This window comes from Opisthocomus hoazin, chromosome 3, assembly GCF_030867145.1.
Source record: "Opisthocomus hoazin isolate bOpiHoa1 chromosome 3, bOpiHoa1.hap1, whole genome shotgun sequence".
Taxonomy (NCBI): Eukaryota; Metazoa; Chordata; class Aves; order Opisthocomiformes; family Opisthocomidae; genus Opisthocomus; species Opisthocomus hoazin.
Window position 1 is genome coordinate 54,735,908 of NC_134416.1, and position 18,488 is coordinate 54,754,395.

Sequence of the window (18,488 nt, forward strand, 5' to 3'; positions counted from 1 at the left end):
AACCACTGACACTAATTTTAAATGCAGGTCAATGCAAATTTTGTCTCTACTTTTAGGGGGAAGCCATCACAAGTTGTAATATTTTTAGTACTATTTGCCAAAATGTCTTGTATATACTTTATTATAAAATAGCAATTTTGTAGTTCAAAAATCTACTTAAATGCAATAAATTAAGTTTATACATTTCAGTGGAAGAGTCTTTCAGAACGTTGTGGGCTTCATGACAGCTTGTTCTCCAAAAACTTGTTTGAAGAAGGTGACATGTTCTTCACAGTGCTCACCTAAGGGGGGGACAAAATCCAAGTTAACGTTAACTTTACAACTCAGAAACTGAGAAGCAAGATTGTGTAGTTTCACTTAACTTGTAAGTACTAATTTTGATCTTTAATGCCTTTGAGTAAAAGAGTTTAACAATTTTAAAGCAGTGGAATACTGAGGTTATCTACAGTCCTGTGACAAGTATTCTTGTGGTGAAGCAGATGTTTGATCTAGTTCCTGTATCTAACCATCAGGTTCGTACCCATGAGAGCGCTCTACTGTCAAGGTCTTGGAGTGGGATTCTGTGCCTGCAGGCTGTCTGGTGGTTACAAACATGTTGCTGGTGCAAGCAGTTTAGCTTGGTTTTTAAAGTAAGAGGAACTGTAGTACAAAACAGGCCTCCAATTTTTTGTCATCTGTGGAAACGGACAACTGAACTCAGTTTCTTGACCCAGTTGCTGGCTTCAGGAGAAAGCACTGGTTGGAGATAATGGCTCTGCTAAACAAAGCAGTGCAAGCAACTGAAAGCCAAACAGGCTAACTTCATCTGCAAGTTTCTGTTTGGCTTGGTCTCTGCTCCTCAGTGCAGTATACAAAGAGGTAAGGCAAGTTAACTTTGGAACTATGCTTAAAGGTAAGCCTAAAATACAGGCTAGAATGCACCAAGAGTTTGATCTGACAATGCAGACTCAGCTGGACTGGAAATGAAACAAGTCTTAGTTCTGTTTGCACAATGGAGTCTCCTGGTCTAACTGCTTCTTGCTTACCTGGTGTGAAACTAGGGTTTCCTCGTAACCGCTGATTTCTTTGTTCAAAGAATCGGAATATAGTATAGAAAAGCATGTCATCTTCTGCTTGCTTTGCTGCATCGAGGAATTTGCGGGCTGAAATGCTGTCGTGTCCTCCAATACCCCTGATGAATCTCAAGGCAGCCAACACTTGGTGTTTGGACAACAGAACTTCCACTATTTCATCGTTTGCTGTGGAAAGTCTCTGTGAAGTCAATCACAGCTGTAAGACTATGCTTCTGAAAAATGACAGATGCTAGCTAGTCACTTCAAGCTTGGTCAGGTAAGCTGTTTGACAAGTCTAGCCCACATGTGACATGGAGTTACTATAGTCTGAAATGCTTACTTTTAACATGTCCAGAGAGAGCTGATGTGCGGGAGGGTAAATGCTTTCCAGGGACAGTAGCAGACAAGCCTAGGGCAGAAGCAATCTTTAAAATTCTGAAGGTTTCCCCCCTCAGTCACAAGCTTATTGAAGCAACCTGTCTTACGTACCAAAGGCTTTGAGTCACTCAGCACGTGGTACTGCAGAAACTGATGGAGCATGTAGAACAGGTTGTGTTGAACAAGGGTTTTAATGACCAGCTCATACAAGTAGTGCTGCAAATGCAGGAAGACAACCATCAAAGGTATGTTTTCATACCAGGTTTTACAATCTAGAAAGTAGCACTGCATAGGACTAAGACATGTGACCAAGACTGGTCTGAAACTCAAACTCCCTGGAGCAAGGCAATATACTTGGCATGTAAGTATTTTACCTGAACTGCAATCTGGAACTGGTTAAGAGAGCGAATGTATTCCATCAAGACTGCTATAGTGAACTTATGAGGTGCTTCCTGGACAAGAAAAAAAGCGTTAGGTGGAACTTGCATAGCTTCCCCTGTTAATGATAATCCTGTAAGGACAGGCAAGAAAATACCCTAATCCTGACAATAAAAGTCTTCTGCAGGCTATTTTGAGACTGCTGCCAAACGGACATTTAAAAATTAACTTACCTTCTTCTCTGTAAATACAGATAGAACGTGTGTGTACATGTCAGACTGGTCAATAACTGCTTGAGTGCGGACCGGACGTTTCAGGAGTGGATTACTTCTACTCAGGCCTGCTTCTACCACCTACAAGAAGAAAGCCTTTTTAAAAAACTGTAGCGTTTTAGTCAATCTGTACAGAGACTGTTTTCCACAGGGAACATAAACATGTTTTGTTACTGAGCAAATTCACATCTGTGGTCATGTTATAACAGAATGCATGCAATCACTGTGGGCTTTCATATTAAATTTAAAACTGCTTTTAGAAGTTACATAATGTAGCTGCTAGTATATGCTTCAAAGCCAGGAGACGACTCAAACATACTATGTTGACAGACTCCCAGCTTTAGAAGGATTTTTAGTATGTTGCTGCACTGTGGGTTACTGCTTGAGCTTAGAATTTTAACAGAAGTAATTCTGAGATACATCAGGGCTCTGTATGTTGTGCAGTGGTGTAGTGTGCCATGGAATCAGTGGTTTGGAAACTATTTAGATAGTAATTGATTCCAGGCTGCTTTTTTGAGCTTCTACCCTCTTTCTGCTTTTGAGCACTGGGGTGTGTTACTTGTCACACTGGAGATGAGCTATGCAGCATCTGCCACAACAGAGTGTTAAGTGAAGGTCTTGGTGCACCTTGCACAGCAGACCTGCAGCGAGCCTGAGGCAGCCAGGGCCTTGGGGTGGGCCTGAACTTCCAAAGCAGAAAAGAGCATGCCTTCACCATGATGCAACCTGAAATGCAAACAGCATCATCCTGTCTTTGTAAGCTGCTGTAGCTAATGTGGTTTACCATAGTATAGCTTTGCTCAGCTTCCAAGTACTTCTTATATTCATGATTCAGTTTGTCAAAAACGGTTGCAATCACAGACAGTGATCCCCTTTCTGGCTCACTGAGCACTGAAAAGATAAAAAAAGAACTATGAGGAGAAATAGCCAGGGACTTTAATGTTGCCTTTTTCAAAAGATAATCTCTAAAATTTAAAGAAACACTTTCAGTCGTATTTTAACTAAATTGGAGGAGCAGCTGAATTATTTCATGCTGTTAAATAATTCCTTTAGAATGGTGACTGAGGGTAGTCTAGGCAAATGACATTTTACAGGACTGAGCTAGCTTCAGAGCTGATCTCAACTCTAAGAACAGCCCAGCTAACTTATGTGAGTATAAATAAGCAGCATTGTACTTTCAAGAGACAGACAAGGCATGTGAACTTACTTTGAGAGCATACAGATAGGATAACCATTTTGCATTCTTTCCTTTGGAGAAGGAAATCCATTAGTTTTCCTTTATCTAGCAAGAGGTTAACTACAGGTTCAAGTTTAACTTGAAGACTCCAGAGGTAACCTTGATATAAAGGAAGAAAACAAGTAGTGAATTGCCTTCTATAGTATAGCCTAGACATCCAGCTTTTCTACCTTTAAATCATAATCTAGATACGTTTTCATTTATTTGCCTTCCTAAGTCTGTATGTTAGAGCAGCATTACCCTTGTACAGTTGCAGTAAAGATAGGGTCATCCTCAGTTATCTCTACCCTGAGTAGCCATTTTACTAAGAACATCTGCTCAGTTGCTTTGTTTTAAGCTGCTTTGTGCACTGAAGGTATAAACTAGCCGAGTATAGTAGTCAAGCAGCTTGCCACTTACCTTCACTTGCACTGATGATAATATCAGGTTGAAAGACAATCCAGGAAGAAGAATCTAAATGTTAAAGTCCATATTAACACTGATTCTGAACTTTTGCCACTAAATTCACATTACTGATGCAGATCCCATTAACATAGTTTAATTTATTGTTACCTTTTCTTGTAAGGTCTTGAATCATGTTCTTGGAATTACAGCTTCAATTTCATGGTGTACCTGTTCAGTAATTTCATACATGCATCTCAAATGACCAAGAAATGTGGTATTATATTATACTAAATTTACAACTCTGTGAAAGCATTACAGTCTCTTATGGAGCATACTATTGTGTCTTGAAGTAAATATGCAGTCAGCTGAAGCTGGACATAACGGGTCAAGGTAACAAGTTACAGCTTCTTCTATACTTGGTACATAGAATGAGGCTTTAGTAAGACTCTTGCACTTTTAGAGTATTTAAAGGATACAGAGTTTACATGGAACAGGAGATTGACTTGTCACAGAGGCTGGACCTGCAGAAAAATTATCAGGTGAAGAACAGTAGTGCTCTGGCAGCTCTCCTCCACTAACAAAATACAAACTACAATCTTACATTGAAAAGGCAAGTGGGGATTGTAACATGTCTAACAGTGCTACAGCACACAGGCAAAAAAGGTGCACCTATTTGTGTAGCCAGATCATCTACAAAGAAAATCTGACACTGTGAGAAGGCAAATGTTCTTCAAAATGATTGTTTTGTTTTTCAGCCAAGTGAAATCATGCATGCAGAAGTATTCCCTCTCTAGTACTACAATTCTGAATACATAGACTCCATTTGCTGTATTTAAGAAACTAAAGCAATTACATAAAGTTTGTAGTTTCTGATCCTAACCTTTAATACAAACCTCCACCTTCAGATTTATCAGTCATACTTGCTATCAGTGACTTCAACAATCAGCTGTTAAAGAGCTTTTAAGGTGCAGTTATTCCTACAGAACTATCTTTCTCTTTTAGAAGGAGACTCACACTGTTTTGCCATATGCTAGCAGAACTATGCTTGGACTATTTCTAGCTACTTCCACCTTAAGGGTAATCATCTGCTACACTTCTAGGACAGAAGAACAAAAAGATAATCCAAGAAGAAGAATCTAAGTGTTGAAGTTCTAACATTGATCTCAGCATTGCTTCTATGCTGGTCCTAAACTTGAATCTAAGCTTGGATTGTCTTTCAGTGTCTTTATGTGACTTAGGCGAGAAAGGCATGAAGTGCTTTGGAGTACACACAAGATTTTATAGCTGTGGCCAAAAAAACCCCAGAAGAACTTTGAAGTGTAAAAGCAAAGTACTAGGGGAAGTATTAGCCTTAAATAGCAACTCCTTACTCTTCTGTAAAAGGCAAAAGTTTGAAACACAAATTTATGGTCAATTTCTTCTTACCTTCTTTCCTTCCCTCACCCTCTTGTAAATATGTATAATAAAAAGGTTAGTAACCAGCATGCTAAAAATTGAAGCACTCTTGTATGCCAGGTGTCATATTTAGATAATCTTGATAACAGTGTTAGGATATTTATTATATAGTAGTTCTACCTGCTACAGGTATTTGATAGGGTTGTATTGATCGAGGTGGAAGTACAAACTGATGGATGGTAGCAGACCCATCAAATTCTCCTTTTAGCTTGATGTCAAATATAACTGAAGTCTGCAATCGAGAAGAGGAAATTAGTATTGACAGATGTGAATCATAATATGAAAAGCAGCCTGAATACATGTAAATAGGTTTCCATCTTGTCGTCTCCATTAGAACCATAGAGGGGTTTGGGTTGGAAGCGATGTGCTGTGGGCAGGGACGCTTTTCACGAGGTCAGGCTGCTCAGAGCCTTATCCAGCCTGACCTTGAACACATTCAGTGATGGTGCACCCATAACTTCCCTGGGCAACCTCTTCCAGTGTCTCGCCACCCTCACTGTGAAAAATTTCTTTCTTATATCCAGTCTTAATCTACTCGCCTTCAGTTTAAAACTGTTGCCTCCTGTCCTGTCACCACAGGCCCTGGTAAAAAGTCTCTCTTGGTCTGTCTTATACACCTCCTTATAAGAGATTCATATCAAATTCACTGCTTAGTTGTGGATGGTAGAAACTGTGAGGAAAAATCTCCATTTTCCTCTGATATCCTCATAACTCTAACATTCAGTCTTGTTCAGCTCAGGTCATTAACACAGCTACCCAGTATGGACCACATTCTTAGCCTTGCATGATAGAAATCAGCTTCACTTTCAGTGCTACTGAATCATGATTTAAATTATTGGTGTATACCATATTCAGTTTGATTTTGTTTTCTGTGTTTATGTAGTCATGTTTATAGCTTGACCAAAATGCTGGTGGGTAGAATTAACATGAATTGTAACTGAAACATCCACTAATTATCCTAGTGAGGTAACATGCTCCAGTTCCTTGAGCTGCCCAAGAGAAGATGATAGAAGAAGCCAAAGCCTTTCCACAAATTTAAGAGCAAAATAACCACTTTAGCTTTACCACTGATCAAGCCTTGCTACTGGGACTATAGAGAAGCAAGTTTCACCTATGTGACCATATGCATAAGATCATTTGTGTTCATAGAATTTTTTTGTAGATCTAGGCCTTCAAGCTAAAGTATAAGTTTGTGTCATAAAAACATATCATTCAAATGTTTGCTACAAGAGAAGTTCCCAGGATTAATAATTTAGTATCCAATTTAACTCTACTTGGTTATATAATGCGTTAAAAGCCTACACACTGCTGCAGCAGAGTATCATAGGAAACTAACAAGGAGGAAAAAAGTGTACGAAAATCAAGCATTAGCAACAGCCCTGATCAAATGTCAGAGCAATGCCGTAAATGGATCACTTCAACTCTCTTATACCCTTATGGTTTTGTTCCTGCAAATACTCTGGCTTTTGGCAAAGCTAAGTACATGCAAAAATATTTTCTAGACCTAAAGGTCATCATTATTAAAATCTGCCCATAACTTCTAAAAGTTAAGGCACAACATAATATAAATAAATCACACCTCGGTATCCTGATGATGTACTACCACCAAGTTATCCACAACATTCAGTGCAAACTTTCCAGTTCTGTTCAGCTTCAAAATGTGTGTCTTCTTACAGGAGCCTTCTCTGCAGAAACAGAGGTGAGAAGAACTGGTCTGTAAGCCTGTTGAAACTAGAAAAGCCAATGTCTCTTACACACATGTGAATTGCCACTAATGCTCTTTATTCTGCTCTTACCTTGGTAGGTGATAGAGGACTACTTCTGCTCCTGTACTATTGGAAGTCCTTGAATGATGCCTCAAATAGAGAACATAAAGCTGCCCATATCTAATGAGACAACAGGATTAAAGCATTATTTTCAAACAAGAGCTCTAACAGACTGTTAGAGCCATACATTTTATCCTAAAAGAACAGATGTAAGACTACCTATGTCACGTGATGAATTAATTAACAGCAAAAGACTAAAACAGCACTTGATAAATCACAATGCACAGCCTATGTTCATGCAAGCTAGGCATCTAAGAACAACTCCACCAACACATCAGTTCAAGAAATGAGGCATTCTCAAAATTTCTGTATTAATCAAGAACAATTTCACATCTGAGTTAGCTTCCCCTCCCCACTACCAGAGTTGTTTAGATGCTTTGTTCAAGGCAGTAACTAAAGCACTTTAAAGCAGTAGTACTACGAAAACAAGAAACAAGTGCAACGAGGTTAATGTTCTTGTCTTTTCTCACCACTCCCAAACTGTCATACTTTTCCGAGAAAGGCTTGATACATACATTGTAGCCATAGCAATATCTCTTTCAGAAAGGCTGAGCTTGGAGGACTTGGGTGCTGCGGGTAACTCAATTTCAAATTTTGATAGTTTTGACATTGTTCCACTCTGTTAAACATCAAAAAAAGCCCAAAGAAATCCATTGTTAAGACTTGACACAGAAAGGCTCAAGTAACCTTTAATCAAACGCTGCATCAATAGCACCCCCATCAGGTAAAAAATGGTGATAGCTGAAAAGAAAGAAAGTTTACTAGTAGTGATCCTAAACACATACTTCTGGCATTATGATTTTAGCATCTTGATTTTACAACATCAGCTTCAGGTAGCAAAACATTTCCATTTTACTTACAACAAATTTGTGTGCAGATCCTATTTACAAATGGCCTGGAGATCCTAAGAGTTCTAACTCTCTTCCAGCAAAACATGCTCCAACTCTTAAATAACTACTTACTGGGAAGAGGAAAATATCAGTACCTCCTACCAGTCACAGTCTCCTTTTGTTCCTGCTAACTCCAGAATCTGCCTTACACTCAGAGCATATTCCTGCTCCTGCCCAAGGTTTCCTCTTTCTTCTTCCTCTTCTATAGAATTTATATTTAAGTTTTCAGAGTTTCCAAAGCTTCTGTTGAACTTCGCTTCCCATTCTTATTAACCCACTCATGAATGCGAAGTGTGAACACTACAGAAATATATCCTTTGCTAAAGCTCCGTTTTCAAAGATTATTTTAGTAATCAGGAAATCTTTAAAGATTACCTTCTGAACACAAAATAAAAATTACTGCGCTTCAAGCTACAACTTGACACAAAATGTTAAGGAGGGGGAGGCATGACCTAAGTCCTTAAAAAGCAAGCTGTGAGAGGCCAGTAAGTTCCACCTAGCCACCTAAGAGAATGTCATTTCAAGATCCAGCACAATCCCTACACAAGATCAGACCAAGAAACTCATTTGAATAAACTTCTTTTTAATCTCTTCCCTTAGACTACCAGAGAAATCTTCCTAATCCTTTGAGAGAAGCAAGATGAACTCTGTAGTTCTTTTCCTCATTTATTAAATCATCTTACTGCATGACTGACTTAAACACTAGTTTTCACTACACACTTTTTCCAAGCCAAAAAGAAAAATATTTTCCCAGTAACCTTAAGTGTTGTCCACAGGGAAGAACAGTAAGAGAAATAAATACTATAAACAAAGCCCTCTCATGCTTGGGACAATAGTTTTTTCTTAAGCGCTGTCTTTTTTCTAATTCATCCACTCACATGTGGAAGGTTGTAGTTATAATCCCAAGTGAAAAGCCCTTAATTTTGCTTTATTACCACATTACAGAGTGAAAATAGGCATAGTAAAATATAGTAAAAAATTACCACATTACAGAGTGAAAATAAGCACAGTAAAAGTAAACAATATTTACTTAAGTTAAAAAAAGATCTCTTTAAAGATATTAAAGTTGTTAAATATTAGGTCACTGATGCTTTTTTTTTCCCCCCTTTCTCAAGGTCAACTGTCCAACATCAGCTGGACAAACCTATTTCCAAAGAGGACGTAAGAAAATTACTTAATTTTAAGCCATCACCTAGGAACTACCTTACAGAGTTTTGCTTTGTCCTTTGCTTATTGCCATCTACGGATGTGAACATATTCACCTCCTGGAAGAAATCCAGATCTGAGTGAAGCAGAAGCCTAAATAAATGGAAGCACAAAAATTAAAAGTTTGGGACATATCCCTTTACCTTGAAATAGAATGGCTGCAGGACATTGCCAAGGACAGTGGTCGACAAAAGAATAACGGAGCTCTCTGGACAGTACATGTACCAGTTGACGTTAATACTCTGATTCTTCAGAAGTTTTAAACTTCGTTTCTCTGGCAAAACCTAGAAACACAGGCTATGAGCATTATATTACCGTCAAGGTTTCAGCAGCATAAATGGTACTACACAGTAGCTAGCAATGTTAAGTGAGAAACAGTTAAGCGTAAGGGCATTTACAGTGCTAGAATTAAAAATCAGAAACGTGACAATTACAGCTTAGGCCCCATTTTACTGTGCTAAGGAAATGCACATCAAGTCCTCCTCAAATTCTAGTGAGCTGAAAGGTGCTGTCTCTCCCCTCATCCAGGTCTAGGTTTAAGTTCTGTCTGTAACGGAGAAAACACCTAGCTTGACAAAACTAGTGAAGTTTTATTCAAAAGTTATTACATTATCTTTGCTGCCTTCATCCCCCAGATTTCTTAGTCTTCTATTTTAAGAACTAAGGCAGTATGTTAATTGATTCTCTTCATTTTAAGGGCTTAAATAACTTCTCTTCAAAAACACACTTACTTGATTTGGTCCTTTTACCTGCAGGGCTGACGTTCACAATTCTTTTAGGTGCCAAATATATTTTTCTCCCTCAATCAGCAGGATTTCAGTTACTTCCTTTAGTGCTAGCTATTAGTAACAGTGATTATGCGAAACACCATGTCTTCGTTCTAGGACTGGAACTATTGGGAAGTGCACAGCTTTGGAGGAAGTTTATAATATCCCTCATCATGAATGTCAGAAAGGGCTATTTATTAATTAGATTTCTCCAAAAATGTATGCAAAGGTAATTATATGTAATGCAAAGGAATTCAGACAGTAAGATAACACAGGAGGAAGCTGCCAATTTGCAGAAAAGTATCACTGTCTTAGTCAATTGTTTGTTCTTTGCTGTGTTTTAAGCATGCGCACATCCTTCTCAAAGCTGATTTGTTTTGCATGAAGTGATATTTCACATTAGATTTAGATACTAATCTCCATACAAGCCAAGAGCATCTATTAATCTAGAGTTCTCAAGGCTTAATTCAGTACTCCTCTATACAGGGTCTGTGTTAGCTGTGCTAAACAACCTGTTAGTGTTAAGCTCCCCCTGCCCCAAAAAGTATTCCTCTCCAAGAAAAATAATCGTAGTCTTCAAACAAAACAGAAGAATTTAGTTTTTCAGCAGTGCTTTCTCAGAGAGCTAGAAGAAAGGAATTAAAAGATATTTACAGAAATTTACATCTTCAGATCTCTAAATAAGTCCGTCCTACAGGAGTTATTTGTATTACCTGATAGAATTCAATTCCTTGATCTGTGATGAAGACTATTTCTGTAGAACTTGTCCAGCAGAATCCTAGAATATTGGCATTCTTTGTCTTTTAACAAACAAGCAAACAAACACTCTTTTACTTGGAAAAATTAACTATTCAGATAAGCTAATATTAACCAAACGAAGAACCCGAGACGAGAGGCAGGTTAGTTATCCAATCACTGGAGTTTACACTTTCGGCCAACCAGACACCGAGCATGCATCAGCTACTTTTGTAACGACTTCCAAAACTATGCATCAACACAACCACTGTACGACCTGAATTTTTGGCAGCATGCAAGATTTACAAGTTTATTACACAGTCAAATTTTATTTTCACCCTAAATACAATCAAGTTCTTCTGGTTCAAACCATACTGCCAATTCAACCAATTCCTGACATGAAAAGCAGGTTCCTTCTGCTAACAGAAGTTAAGGACTAAGTGGAAATATTTGCCATGACTCCACTCAGAACACTACATAATTTACCTGTCTTAGTTAAAAGTTGGAAGGTACCAAACAATTACAGTGGTACTTGTTTTTTGTAAAATAATCATCAAAACCCAGAAGGGCTGTTTAAAAATAGCAATCTCAGTATGCAAACTAGTAATAGCTTCCTGTCACTGATCAGTGAAATGACGGCCAGACATCCGCATTAACTATCCGGCTTTAGTGTCATTACTGTCCACTGTTTCTATATCATCAGCACTTTGTCTCTTCTCCTTCCCAAACCCTGATATTTGTTGCCTCCACACCATTGCCAGTCCTTCCTAGGAAAGAATCAAAGTGACTGGACCAGGAAGATTTTTATGGTACTGTTAATACCTGTTCATTTACCTCAGTTCAGATAGAGAGTAATGTCTACGTATCTCATTTACTTCATGTTAGTGTTTTGGAAGGTATCTCAATTAGTTCTGTTTTAAAGTAGAGAGGCCATCAGCGTAACTAACATTAGAGTTTCACCTAAGCATATAAGCTTTGGACATTTATTTAGCTTACCTTACACTCCTGTGTATATTCTAGCTGAGGGCTATCTGGAATAAAATTCAAAAAATCCTGCAAAAACACCCATGAAGTGTGTTAGCAATTACGAACTACAGACAAAATACCAAGCACAGACAAAAGACATATGTAGATCCAAGAGAACAGATATTAATTTATCAAATTATTTTGGATGACATATAAAAAAAGAAAGAATTGACTTACTATATTCCATTTCACCCCTGCTAGGGACTTTTTTATAGGAGTTGGCTTCCCCCCACATTCATTTTTAAATGATGATACTAGCAAGCCAACAGTGTTGTCTGTTCAGCCTCTCAGGATGACAGAGGAATGTTCACTACAGCTGTTGTTAGCCACCAGACCTCTCGAACTTTTGTTTCAGAGGCTTCTACTCTGGTACTGTAAGCAGAAGATTTCCAGCTCCAATTCCCTATCTGCAGGGTACAGGTTACTTACCACACTCTTCAAAGTTCTCTGCACAGCCAGTATCTTGTTCCCCAAGGAAAACTTGATGCATTTCACTTCTCCTTTGTCTTCCATCCTATACAGAAAGAAAAAGTAGTTATGGAAATACCATCTAAAACAGTTTTCTTATAGAACTCTGTAATACACCCTCAAAAAGACAGTGAGGGAAGTAAAAAGTGTAATGCAGATGCTTCTGAATACAACTTATGAGTGTGGCCAGAGGAGTACAGGATTCAAAATTCAGACTGGAATATTGTGGCAGTTCACTCTTTAGAAGTCCTGAATGCATCCGTTACAGAAACATGGCTAAGGTCCCACAAACTAGCACGTGAAGTTACTAGAAACGCTCAGCTCTGTTGGCCTATGATGTGGAACAATTAAAAACCTACATTCTCAGAGAGGCTGGAGTTGTGTGACACTCACCAACATCCTGCAAGCAGCTCCTTTACTTCCAGAACTACTGCTAAATGACCCAAGCCTACTTGCTACCCCATTAGGACACATCCTCTAGAAGCATTTCTGATGTTAAAGGGAGAGTGAGGCTGTCTTCGCATCATTTGAAAAAAAACAACTGTATCCTTACCAAACAAGCAGCACTACAATTGGCATGAATAAGGTAGTTCTACTTCCGGTGTGCGTTATAAGGTCCAGACAAAGAGAGCTAGACAGTCAAGCAGGAAAACTGTGGAACCTACTGAAGTTCACTGAGTATTTCCAGCTCTCACAATTTGTGACAAGGGTAGTCAAATTAAAAAGTCAAATAAAAATATCAACTTTCAGTACCGGCCCTACGTAATACCTGACAGATCACAGTAAACACACCTCGAGCGCAAACTGTTTCATCCATATCTAGATTCAAGCAACCTTTGAGTAAAAGACTACTTCCTTCAATATGGACAGCAGAGTGCAAAGAGTCATTGCTCTTAACAGAAGCATATATAAAATAGTTTTCTAAAGACAAATTAGTTTCATTGAAAGTACTGTTTTGAGATTCTGAAAAAACAAACAAAATTTCAATAAAAACCAGAAGACATAAAAGAAGACAATTTAGATTAAACAAGAAACAGAATGCAAGAAACCTACATGTATAGGAAACACTGTGCTTGAATCACAGGCACAAAATTCAGAAATTACAGTTCTCTACACACTTAAGTTTACTTCATTTTGTTCAACTTGCTAAACTGCATCCTTGGATAAGTGACTGCTGTTGTAGGAATCACAGGTTTGAATCTCCACACTCTCTCACACATATAGCGTGTTTTAATAAAACATTGCTGTTAAAAAAAAAAGCAGTCACAGCCTAACAACTTTTTTTTTCCCTCAGAAGACTATAAATTCACGAGGGCAAAGTATGCCATCTTAACTGCAAGATGACGTCTTATCTAAGAAAAAAAATCAAAATATGATCACAACTACTTGCAAGTTTTATGCCTAACTTACAGTAGATCAGGACTACTACCACATAATTGTAAGACTGCAGAATTCTATCCCAAGACAAGAAAGATGAAGGTGCCTTACCTGAAGGAAATGGGATTTCTATCCTCCAAGCCTTTAACTACAACTCCTGTAGCTCCACCAGATCGAACAGCGAAAACCTATAAAAAAAAGTTTTGAACATATTTGCAGCTTATTCAGAATCATAGATTGGAAAAGACCTCCAAGATCATCAAGTCCAAACATCCACCCAACAACACCATGTCTGCTAAACCATGTCCTAAAGTGCCACATCCACACATTTTTTGAACGCCTCCAGGGATGGGTACTCCACCACATCCCTGGGCAGCCTGTTCCAGTGCCTGACCACTCTTTCAGTGAAGAAATCTTCCCTAATATCTAATCTAAAGCTCCCCTGACGCAACTCGAGGCCATTGCCTCTCGTCCTATCGCTAGTTACCTGGGAGAAGAGACCAACACCGGCCTCACTACAACCTCCTGTCAGGTAGTTGTAGAGAGCAATAAGGTCCCCCCTCAGCATGCTTTCCTTTTCTATAAACCATACCCTTGATTTTTTTTACTAGACACAATTTTTGTTCTTACACAGATATGCCAGTTCATACTGAGATTCAGTAAATAATCAATTCCTTCCTCTGGAGCTCCAAGCTGACAGGTTTCCAATGGTACTGCAACAGTCTTGTAGGCAAATTTTGAACTACTGGGCTAGTTAAAATAGTAAAAGTCTGTATAAGCTCTTTCTCTCTTCTTTTTTTTTTTTTTTCCTCTTAATATTCATATTTCCTAAGTCAAGTACTAGTAAAAGTATCTGAGACATCAGGGCATTGTTTAAAACAAAAAAGAAATCAGCTTGGGGATTGGGAAGAGATGCAAGTCAGTGACCCAGAAGCTTGAGCTTGTCAGAACATGTTCTTAGATAGGAATAGTTTAATAGTTATCTGCAGTTTTGTGTGTGTGTACCTAAGAAGTTTCAGCTAACTTGCACTAACAAATAATTCCTTCAGCACAAGTGCACATATAAATGCTGTATAAAACCTGCTAGAGCTGTATCACTTGCTGAGCTGAAGTAAGATAACATAAAAAAAAAGTCATGCTGTTACAAACTTTAACTGGCTTGGAAAGTCAGACAGAGGCCTTCTTTGTACTTGTTGTACGTATAGAAGCACTAGACACACAGACCAGGTCTCAGAATAACAGACAGATTGTTTTGTAATATTAGCCATGCCGCTGGTGCCGTACACTCATGCAGGAATATGGGTGTCAAGCCTATAAATTGCAAGCAAGTCCACAGCCTTACCGGAACAATAAATACTTAGTCTAACTACTTTTAATCTTGATGTAAACAGAAAATTAAGGCAACATTCTCTCAGCCTCTGAGAGATGAAACGATAGCAAGGATAGATCTCTCAGAGGGCCGTTCACATGGGAAAGTGTCGTGGAAACGCTGTTACCAACGATTTAGAGACACATCAGAAACGAAACAATTTTAGAGTAGCAATAAAACATGGAGAATTAAATTTACAGTTGAAAATTAGTTTATCTCAAGTGAGCTCTTAAAAACCAGTTTCTGTGTAGTCATATCCCATTCCACACTGCGATATAGTGTCTCCTGGCATTTAAGCTACCTTCCTTCAACTGGCCCTCAAAATGCAAGAAAAGAATTACGGTTTACGAAGAGAAAGGACACCAATAATTCTGAACAGAGTGCAGCAACATGAAACAGACATACTCCCCCCTCTCCAGCCATGCCACTGATCATGTCCCCACTGCGTGTGGCAAACCACACCACTTACATGGGGAAGAAAGCTTCAACGTTTCAATTCTGTGAATGCTGAGGTGACAGAGCAGTTACAGGACTCAGACAGCAGAATGTATCCACATCTATACAAGTCTCATGACAGACTGTGGATCTTTTAGCTATACTGAGTTGAATACTCAGCAGCGCACAGTGATATTGGGGAGAAACAAGCTTAAAAGAACTAAAGCCAAGAAACGAAAAGCAAAGCATACACTCAAGTCCGAGCCACCAGTAAAGCTACAAATACTTATTTTTATGGATATACTCAACTTTAGGAATTGAGATGGGAAACAATATCAGAGAAATGAAGCTAACAGTGACGTGACAAAGTTTGCCAGTAACATTGGGACATGTGGAACAGAAAGAAAAAGTGCTGACTCCAAAGAACTCCAGCAAGACCTTACAGTGGTCAGAGTAAAGGCAGGTGAAATTCACCCTGCTAGATCTGTGCTGATGGATTTGAGGAAAAAAAAAGTTTCTACACGGTCTCTAGCAAGATGACGGGTCCTGAGCCGGCCAGCCAGCAGCAAGCCCTCGCACTGCAGCCGTTCCCCCCCGCAAGGGAACAACCAGCCCCACGCTCAGCACCCGAAGGACGGGGAGGAGACCGAACCCAGCCGCCACAGCTTCCAGACCCCTCTCCTCCGAGAGGGAACAGAGCAGCGGCGGGAAAGGCTGCGGCAGCGACAGGCCCGAGGCCGCCGCCCCAGCCCGCAGAGACCTGCAAGGCAGGAAAGGGGGGAGGCCGGGACGCGGCGGCCCTCCCTCAGCGCGGGACAGGGGCCGGCCTCCTGAGGCGACGCTCCCGCCGCCGGCCTGCGGGTACGGGGGAGCACGGCCTTCCCCCCCCCGCCGCCGCCGCCGCCGCGCCCACCTGCTTGTTGGCCTCGTCGAAGAAGACGCAGTTGACTGGGTTGGCCTTCTCGAAGTGCACAGGCCGCACGCACAGCGCCAGGTAGCAGCCGCCCTCCCCAGCTCCCGCTCCCGCTCCCCCTCCTCCTGCCGCCGCCGCCTCTTCCTCCCCCGGCGGCGCCTCGCGGCTCATGGCGGCGGCGGCTCGCGGCGCACGTCAACCGGCGCAAACGGCGCCCCACGAAGCCCCCGCCAGCTGCTTCCTGTTTACACTCCCCTCCCACGTGACGCGGGGCCGGCCTGCCTTAAAGGCGCAGGGCGCCCGACCGCCGGCAGGAGGGCAGCGCGCGGGTGGCGCCCGCGGCCCGCCCGCCCGGGGCTGAAAAGGGCCCCGCCCCGCGCTCGGGCGCGCACCGCCCCCTCCGCCGCGGGGGGGGCGTGCCGGGGGCGGGGCCCCGGGGCCGCCCCGCCCGCGCCGCCGCGCCCGTCAGAGCGCGGGTTCGCTTCGGCGCTCCCCGCCCGCGGGCAGAGCGCGGCCCCGGGCTTCACCGCGGGCGGGCGCTGGGACCTGGATCTTGCGCGGAGAGACACCGAAGCGCCCGCCGGAACCCCCGGTGGGGGGGCGGCTCGCCGCCTGGAAGGAGGGCGGGCAGCCGAGGCGAGTGGCGCGGAGGTAAATGCGGTGGGTCCAGCCCTCTGCGGTGCTCTCTCAGGAGAAAAAACACCACCACCACCACCACCACACCCGCCGAACCCCCCAGAGGTTCCAGGTGGGGAGAAAAAAAGCACCCCGCGGCCTCAGAGCTGGGTGCCCCGGCCCTGCACAGCAGTCACTGCTGGCAGCTGCTGCGGGGCGCGGCCCTGCTCCCGGGGGGCGAGCCGCAGAAAGGACCAGAGAAGGACGTTATGCCCCTCATTTCAGGAACGATATTACTAAAGCATTACTGAAGTTACAGTCCCGATTGTTTCTCAGCACTTCTGCTGATCCGCATTCTGGTCTGGGCAATAAACTAGCAATGGGGTTCTTGGGCTGAGGCACCGGCCAACACCTTGGCCCACGAGCTGCAAAACCCACAGTGTAACTTAGAAACTGCGTGAGAACGCCATCACTTACATACTTGCTTATTGGTTTAGAAAGGGGAAAAAAAAATACTAAGATTGTAACAATTTAAAAGCTCTCAGATTAGACTGGAGTGGCACAACTTAGTACGGGAGAAACAGACATGTAAGTACCGTACGTTAACACGGTATCACGCAAACAACTGCCTGCTGACTTGCGACCCAGTTAGTCCAACCGCAATAGTTTCACATGAGACAGGAGAAACTGAAGTCACAGCTAGGAATTACAGCGAGCTATTTGTTCTGCAGAACCCGCCTGTGCGATCAGACAATTCCACGTTAACTAGAGAGGGAGGGCAAGTAGTTCCAGAGCATTTCAAGTACCTTAAAATTTACAATTTTTTAGAAAATAAAAAAATTTATTGCACATTAGTCAAAAGTTTAGTTAATCCAAGGTCAAAATTTAAGAAATTCTACTGACATTTAACCTTCTACTACTTCCCTACAGGACAGCAAGTACTTTCTACAATAGCAATAGGAATACTAAGATAGTAGATACTGTGGTATGTGGGCAGGGAAGACAAGTATATAAACACCTAAATTGAGACTATTGTGATAGTTTTAAAATTGGTCATTAGAATAGCCACAATGTCAGAAAAGGTAATTAAGCGAATACCTTAATTACCAATGAAAAAAACACTAGATTTAATTCTAATATTCTATTTGCTTAATAATAATCCTAGAACCTTTTATTTGAAAGGAGCCCAGGAAAATGCTTGCTTTATCAACTTATTCCTTGTTTTCAGCTACTTGACAAAGTGCCCAGAGGTCTTTGTTTCAAAGCAAATTCCTGAGCCAATTTTATTGCTGGAATTAAAAAGGCGTTTAGGCAATATCATTGGGCGCAGTAGCTTTAAATCACAGACTGGAGGACTGCTGCTTCATTTATTTGTTTTGGGTTTTGGTTTTTTTTTAATCTGTGCTAGACATATTTCAGAAAGAAATTAAAAATAACAGTTAACAACTGAGGCTTCCATTCAAGCACAAGGACACAAGCAAGCTCCTCTGTTTCAGCTGATGTCTCAAAAAGCAGCCTCCCCTCTCCTCCCCTCTCTTGATGCGCATATCCTTAACACCAACATCTTTCCTCGACAAGCACGTTGTAAGGCATTAAGCAACTGCTTCAAGATAATTTTTCCTCTAAGAAATGTTCAAAGTATTTAAACTTGTAATAAGCCTAGAACAGGAATACGCTTTTCTTTTTAAAAGCCTTCTCCTCCGAA

The 18,488-nt window shown here is 41.1% G+C and overlaps 1 protein-coding gene across 1 annotated transcript; it reads right to left on the reverse strand.

Moving 5' to 3' along the window:
- Positions 1-103: 103 nt before the first annotated feature.
- RMC1 (regulator of MON1-CCZ1) lies at positions 104-16,495 on the reverse strand. Its single transcript, XM_075416319.1, has 20 exons — positions 16,169-16,495; positions 13,563-13,639; positions 12,036-12,120; positions 11,577-11,633; positions 10,559-10,645; positions 9,222-9,362; positions 7,498-7,601; positions 6,953-7,042; positions 6,736-6,841; positions 5,277-5,388; positions 4,178-4,222; positions 3,717-3,770; positions 3,288-3,416; positions 2,865-2,971; positions 2,042-2,161; positions 1,805-1,882; positions 1,542-1,646; positions 1,393-1,461; positions 1,026-1,251; positions 104-281 (listed from the first exon to the last, which is right to left on the reverse strand). Exons 1-20 carry the CDS (start codon positions 16,337-16,339, stop codon positions 202-204), a joined length of 2,043 nt encoding a protein of 680 aa, XP_075272434.1. The 5' UTR covers positions 16,340-16,495; the 3' UTR covers positions 104-201.
- Between the last annotated feature and the right edge of the window lie 1,993 nt (positions 16,496-18,488).

Coding starts and splice junctions, on each gene's coding strand:
- RMC1 (XM_075416319.1), bottom strand. CDS start 16,339: ATGAGCCGCGAGGCGCCGCCGGGGGAGGAAGAGGCGGCGGCGGCAGGA. Junction 9,363..10,558: donor AAGGAATTGAATTCTATCAG/GTAATACAAATA, acceptor CTGTGTTTCTAG/GTTTTGCCAGAGAAACGAAG. Junction 4,223..5,276: donor CTATCAAATACCTGTAGCAG/GTAGAACTACTA, acceptor ATTTTTCTGCAG/GTCCAGCCTCTGTGACAAGT.